Source organism: Pteropus alecto, unplaced genomic scaffold (assembly GCF_000325575.1).
Source record: "Pteropus alecto unplaced genomic scaffold, ASM32557v1 scaffold53, whole genome shotgun sequence".
Taxonomy (NCBI): domain Eukaryota; kingdom Metazoa; phylum Chordata; class Mammalia; order Chiroptera; family Pteropodidae; genus Pteropus; species Pteropus alecto.
Genome location: NW_006434366.1, coordinates 2,939,435 through 2,945,826, shown reverse-complemented (window position 1 = coordinate 2,945,826; position 6,392 = coordinate 2,939,435). Strand labels below are relative to the sequence as shown.

Genomic DNA, 6,392 nt, shown 5'->3' with positions numbered 1-6,392 from the left:
CTGGGCTCTTTCCAGTCTTGTTCCTTCCTTGCATTTTTGCCTCATGATCTTCATCGACCACGGCCACTGCCGCGTTTTCTCGTTTGCTTCCTTCCTTCTCCGTGGTGACCCGGGTTCTGGGGCTGCTGTAGACACCGGCGCCAAAACCTAAAACGTCACTTCTTCTGTTAAAGGCTGCGTTGGACCTGGGCACGTCAGGGAGAGCCAGGCTCCGGGCGACAGGCGTCTTCTCTGTCTACAGAACACGTTTCGTGTGGTTTCTCTGTCTCGACAGATTTTTAGATTACCTGTCCGATCTCTGCGTGTCCACGAACAAGTCGATCCCCGTGACCCAGGAGCTGATATGTAAGGCCGTGCTGAACCCAACCAACGCCGACATCCTCATCGAGACCAAGTGAGTGGGCTCTGGGGGTTTGGGATAAGGTGGGGAGAGGCTTTGGGTGGAAAACGTGTGAGTCAGTGGGTGTCTGTGCTCGTTCATAATGACACCCGGCCCTGGGTTTCCTCAGGTCTGAAGTCGAGTGGGTGGCATCTGATCCTGCTTTGCAAAGGCCTGGGTTAGGGGAAGTAAGCTAGCTTTGGGTGTGGCCTCGTCTGCACCAGTGTCACTTTGCATGCCTGTTTAAGAGTAACGGGAACTCACCTGGGAGCATTACACACACTTGGATTAATTTTAAGGGTTTAAAGTTCCGTAAGTGTGGTCATCGATTTTACATTTTAAGGGAGGTAATAAGTCAGGGTTGCTATTGATAAGTCAGTGTCAGGAAGAGCTTTTTAAATTATCATCGTTCAGAAGGTGTTTATGGGTCCGCAGAAGTTTTGGAGAATAGTGGTGATTCATTTTTAGGAAGGGCACACTTTTCCTGAGAGGTCTAGTGCCAGTAATGTGGACACCGTGTAGAAGAAGAAAAGCAAGATGAAACTATGCCCTAGTGACGTCTTTCCGTTTCTCATGCGTGTCTTAATGCCAGGCTTGGGCTCATGCAGCCTTTCTCAGCCCTGGCGTTTTGACGTGTGAGGCTGAACAATCCTTTGTCGTGGGGACGGTCCTGTGCGGTGAGGTGCTGGGACCTCGGCTGGCCTCTACCCACCGGGCGCCAGCCGTTCCCTCTCCCCCTCGGTTAAGGCAAACAAAACGTCTGGACGTGTTGCAGACTCGCCCTGGTTGGGAACGGCGGGGTCAAAGTGTACGAAGACATGAACGTTTGGCCCCTTCGTGGCTCTGCCAGCGGGCGAAACGGAGCGGCCTTCCGTGTCTCCACGCCGAAGGCGGATCTCGGCGTCCGCGTGTGGCTGCGACGCATCAGAGATGCGCGAGGGGTCCGGGACTAACGCGTCCCCCCTCCTCGTGTGTCCCAGGCTGGTCCTGTCTCGATTTGAGTTCGAGGGTGTCGCCACGGGAGAGAGCGCCCTGGAGGCCGGCGAGGACGAGGAGGAGGTGTGGCTCTTCTGGAGGGCCGGCCACAAGGAGGTCCGCAGCAAGAGCGTGCGGGAGCTGGCCCAGGACGCCAAGGAGGGCCAGAAGGAGGACCGGGACGTGCTCGGCTACTACCGGTGAGGCGGCCGCGGGCCCGGGGCAGGGCGGGAATCTGTTGCTTGTTTTGTCAGCCCCTCCGAGGAGCTTGCAAGGTGCCGTCCGATGGTCTGGCAAAAAGACAGGTGTGTGTTGGAGGCGTTTAGAGTGTAAGGTGTCGCTGCTGAGACAGCAGGTTGATCCCTGGACGTGGCCAGCAGAGGAGAAGGACGCATGCACACCTCGGCCCCCGAGGCCCGTGGTCCTCAGCCTGGCGTGTCTGCGTCTGGAGCTGTGGTTAGGAGTGAGGCAGGGTCGCACTGCGCGGGTTCGAATCCTGACCTTCCTGGGACTTTGGCCAAGTTTCAGACGGGGTCACATGCCCCAGTTTCTTTATCTGCAACGTGGAGGCAAACTCACCGAGCTGAAGCAGGCGGAGCTGGGATGGGGGCGCGTGTGTCCGCGTTTACCTGTCTGTCTGTCTGTCTGTCTGTCTGTCTCCGCACACACACGTCTGCTTCTGTGTCCATCTCTACACATGCAGAATCCGCGCATTCACGTCAGTGCTTGGGCTTCCTTTCCGGCACCGCGGGGTTCTGGATGTCACCTTCTCCCCGGTCCCAGCTCCTCGCGCTGACGGTGGGAAGCCTGGAGGGCGCTAGGCCCGCGCGCTCACCTGTTTGCTCTCTCTCCACCTCCGAAGGTGACCTCGCTGGCCCTGCCGCCTCCCGGGGAGGGAAGGGGAAGGAAAGATGGGAAACCGTTTACCGCGTTTTTTGAGGAAAACGAATAGGGCTTCACCGTCGCGGTGCCCTTTTCCCTCCTGAAGTCTGTTCTCGCTCCGCGCGTGCACGTGCCGCGTATCCGTCCACAGCCCCGTGCGCTTGTGCGTTACGACAGCGGATCGCATTCGTGCACAATCTGGACCGTGTCTGTCCTTAAACTTTTCTGTAAATGGGACCACACTCTGAGTCCTGCTCTGAAACCTCCCTTGTTCACTCGGAATTGTTTCTGAAACGCCTTCGTGTTCGTGGCGCTTGGTTTGCTGCTTCCGTTGGTGACCGTTGGCCGGCGTTCCGTTTTATTCATCATGCCCCATTCTCTTCGCTCTCCGATAGTCATTGTATGCCGCGGCTGTAGTTCTTCGTGTCGGGGGACGTCCTCGTTCACATTTGTGCAGACGTGGGACACTTTCCATTCCTCACCAGGAGAGGAATTGTGGGATCAGAGGGTGTGCGTGCTTTACCCTTTATTCGGCAACCGCGGATTGGTGGGCACGCCCCCCGGCTGGACACGAGGACCTCTGATTCTGTTTGTCTTTGCGAGCTCTGAACACCGCGCTGCGTTTCCATTTTTGTTAAATAGCCTCGTGAGTGTGAAAGAGAATCCAAAGCTGGAGTCTGACGAGTGAAAGCAGTCAGCTGTATAACACAATAGTCGATATAAATTAAGATGGCCACACGTCCCCGCCACACGTGAACGCTGGGGTCCCGTGGACTCACCTGCTGCACGTTCCCTCATCCTCGGCGATGTGGGAGCGCGACCTTCACGTACCTCCTTTTCTCCAGGTACCAGCTGAACCTCTTTGCTAGGATGTGTCTGGACCGCCAGTACCTGGCCATCAACGAGATATCGGGCCAGCTGGACGTGGATCTCATTCTACGCTGCATGTCGGACGAGAACCTGCCCTACGACCTCAGGGCGTCCTTCTGCCGGCTCATGCTTCACATGCACGTGGACCGAGACCCCCAGGAGCAAGTCACCCCCGTGAAGTACGCCCGCCTCTGGTCCGAGATCCCCTCCGAGATCGCCATCGACGAGTGAGCCTGCGCCTTCTGCTCCTTCGTGTCCCCGTCTGGGCCCCTTACACCCTCTCACGGATCCTGTTCCGTGCAGCCGCAGACTCGCCGCTGCTGGTCACATTGAGTCTAGTCCCGGCATAGACGAAAGACGAAGGTTTCTTTTTGTCTGTTTAAGCTTAACGTAAAGTGGGTGGCAAAGACTGTTTTTTCAAAGGTATAAAACAGTGGCTTGATTATATTTTTTAGATGCTGTTTATCTGTTTTATTCAGTTATTTCTGTCTCCTGGGCTCTAGGCTCAAGGAAAATGTCAGTGAACAAACTAGAATGTTATCTGTACGTTCAGGGAGAAGGACAGAGAATAAACAAGACAGACGACTAAGATGTGTATCTTGGCGATGTGAGCTGGGAAGGGAGGGAAAAATAAAGTAGGGACTGGCAGGGGTGAGTATGGGGGGTGAATTATGAGCCCCGGCAGCTGGGGAACGGCCTTCCGGGGACGACGCGGAAATCCGACACCCTTGCTCCCTCCTTCCCTTTCAGCTATGACAGCAGCGGAGCTTCCAAAGATGAGATGAAGCAGAGGTTCGCGCAGACCATGGGCTTCGTGGAGGAGTACTTGAGAGACGTGGTTTGCCAGAGGTTCCCTTTCTCTGACAAGGAGAAGAATAAGCTTACGTTCGAGGTGATGCCCGAGGAGATGATCGATGTGTTTTCTCTGCTTTTCCTTGGTCGTTTTTTAGGGGTTCGATAGAGAGTAGGTTAGCGTGTGGTGATTTTTGTCACGATGCTCTGGTTTTCTAATAAAAAGAAATTCCGCTCAGTTTGGTCCCAGGAGAAAATAGAACCGGTACTGGGTTTTAATGGTTCTGCGCTGAGGAAAAACACAGGAGGTGAGTCGATGGCGTAAAATGATAGGAGGCTGCGTGTGCTCTGCGTGTCGTTATGTTAGAAATGACAGGGAGGACACAGGCCGTGCTTGGGGGCTGCCATAGATCAGTCATTTGAGGGACATCATGTTATTTCCTTGGAGGTAAAGCATTTCTCTTTGAGACCACGTTTCCTTTTAAGGGGTCCCATTTCTGAGACTGGCAATGTTGTCTGTGACAGTATAACTTGGCTCGCCCTATATAATCTTGGGGAAGCTGCAGAGACCAAATGATTAGGTCATTTTTGTTGTTGTTGTTGTTAACTAGTCATCAAAGCAGATTAGGAGCTTTGCAGGTTTTCATTTCTTATTTCTGCTCCTTATGAAACAAAATGAAGTTCATCAGAAACTGTAAGCTAAACAGACACCTTCTCTTACCATTAATGTCGGAATTGGTCGCTTTCTAAACTAGTCAACGTAAAATGGAATTGAAGGTCACAGCTTATTTAATATTATCTTCTTCTCTTTTAATATGCAATAGGTTGTGAATTTAGCTAGGAATCTCATATACTTTGGTTTCTACAACTTCTCTGACCTTCTACGATTAACCAAAATCCTCCTGGCCATATTGGACTGTGTGCACGTGACGACAATCTTCCCCATCACCAAGATGGCCAAGGGAGACGAGAATAAGGGTAAGGACCAGGTGGAGAAGCCGAGGGAGGTCTCGGCCACACGCCTGGGACGTGCCCCCCGGCCTCTCCTGTCACCGCTCTTTACCGTGGCGTGTCCTGTCCTGTCCTGGTCCTTTCTTCTCGACTTTTCACGGTGAACACTTCGGATATAAACAAAAGCTGAAAGTGGATGCCCGTCGACCGGGTGGCTTAGGGTCAAGGACTCTTAACGCCTTGCTGTATTTCCTTTATATTTAAATACGGGTCCGTGCGTATACTTCCCTGAACCAGTTGAAAGTTACCTAACAGCTTGAATGCTTAGCTCTTAAAAACACGTGTCCTGTCATTGCCGTCGAGGTGTCCCGAAGCCGTCAGTGATTGTATAACTGTAGGATGACGCCAGGTCCAGGCTTGCGTCTGGGTAGTCCGTTTTCATTCTGTGCATGGGAAAAGCTGCCGGTCATGTTTATTTTTCCCTCCGTGTTAGGTCAGTGTAGGCTCATGTTAGGGGGTCACGTGTGAGTTATCGTTTAAGGGGACTCTGCAGCCAGAACAGGGAACTGCGGTCACGTGCCGCCCGCTCTGTTAGGGCCGTGCTCAGTCACTTCCCCGTGCAATCCCGACATAGAGCACCTTCCTCCTCATTCGACAGACGAAGAGACTGAGCCTCGGGTGGTACCGTGCACCCAGCCCAGCGGCTGCTGGCAGCAGCACCAGCTCTGTGCCCTGTTAACTCCCGCGCTCCTAGATGTAGGTGACCAGTAAAATTTGGCAGGCGAGTTAATACACAAAAAACGCTCCCTTGGGGATTTCAAAACCCACACAGTTTCCACTGCTCCCTGAAGCCCCTGGTTTCTGAGGAGCAGTAACTTTTCCAGGTTCCTAGGGTCCCGAGAACGTATCAGAACAGGGACATGTTAAATAATTTGAGAAGCCCGCGCCCCTTGCTGGTGCCTCAGCACGCTGTACGGACACCGTCACACCGAGGTCTGTCCTGGCCCCTCTAGGCAGCAATGTGATGCGGTCCATCCACGGGGTCGGAGAACTGATGACCCAGGTGGTGCTGCGGGGAGGGGCCTTCCTGCCCGTGGCCCCCATGGCCGCCGCCCCCGAGGGCACCGTGAAGCAGGCCGAGCCGGAGAAGGAGGACATCATGGTCATGGACACCAAGCTGAAGATCATCGAGATACTCCAGGTAACCACTGCCGCAGGTGGCGGGGACCGAGTGTGCCTCACGGGGCACCGTTTGGATGCAGTGTCCTGCGCCGACGGAGCCCCAGGCTTTCTGGGGAGAGAGTTGGGGCGAATGCTTAGCTGGGGCGTACATGCCCCTTAGGAAGCAGCGCTCTTCATCCTTCTGTCCTGGCTGACCTCTTCCCAGCATGCCCTCGCCCCTCCTGCGAGATGGCGTGGGGGCCCCTGGGCTGGGCCTGGGGGGATTGTTTTGGGTGCATTGTCAGTGCGGAGACCTGAGCGGCGTGAGGGAGCCAGCGGGTGGATATGCAGGACGAGTCTCAGAGGCGGAGGGAACAGCAGA

General features: G+C 54.6%; 1 protein-coding gene across 1 annotated transcript in view; it reads left to right on the top strand.

Annotated features, from left to right (window-relative positions):
* The window catches only part of ITPR1 (inositol 1,4,5-trisphosphate receptor type 1), a 332,592-nt gene that overhangs the window by 184,820 nt on the left and 141,380 nt on the right, over nucleotides 1-6,392 (top strand). The window contains exons 19-24 of the mRNA XM_015587167.2: nucleotides 275-394; nucleotides 1,360-1,554; nucleotides 3,082-3,333; nucleotides 3,857-3,998; nucleotides 4,723-4,876; nucleotides 5,863-6,050. Of these exons, the coding sequence (XP_015442653.1) occupies nucleotides 275-394; nucleotides 1,360-1,554; nucleotides 3,082-3,333; nucleotides 3,857-3,998; nucleotides 4,723-4,876; nucleotides 5,863-6,050 (1,051 nt within the window). The remainder of the gene's footprint in view (nucleotides 1-274; nucleotides 395-1,359; nucleotides 1,555-3,081; nucleotides 3,334-3,856; nucleotides 3,999-4,722; nucleotides 4,877-5,862; nucleotides 6,051-6,392) is intronic.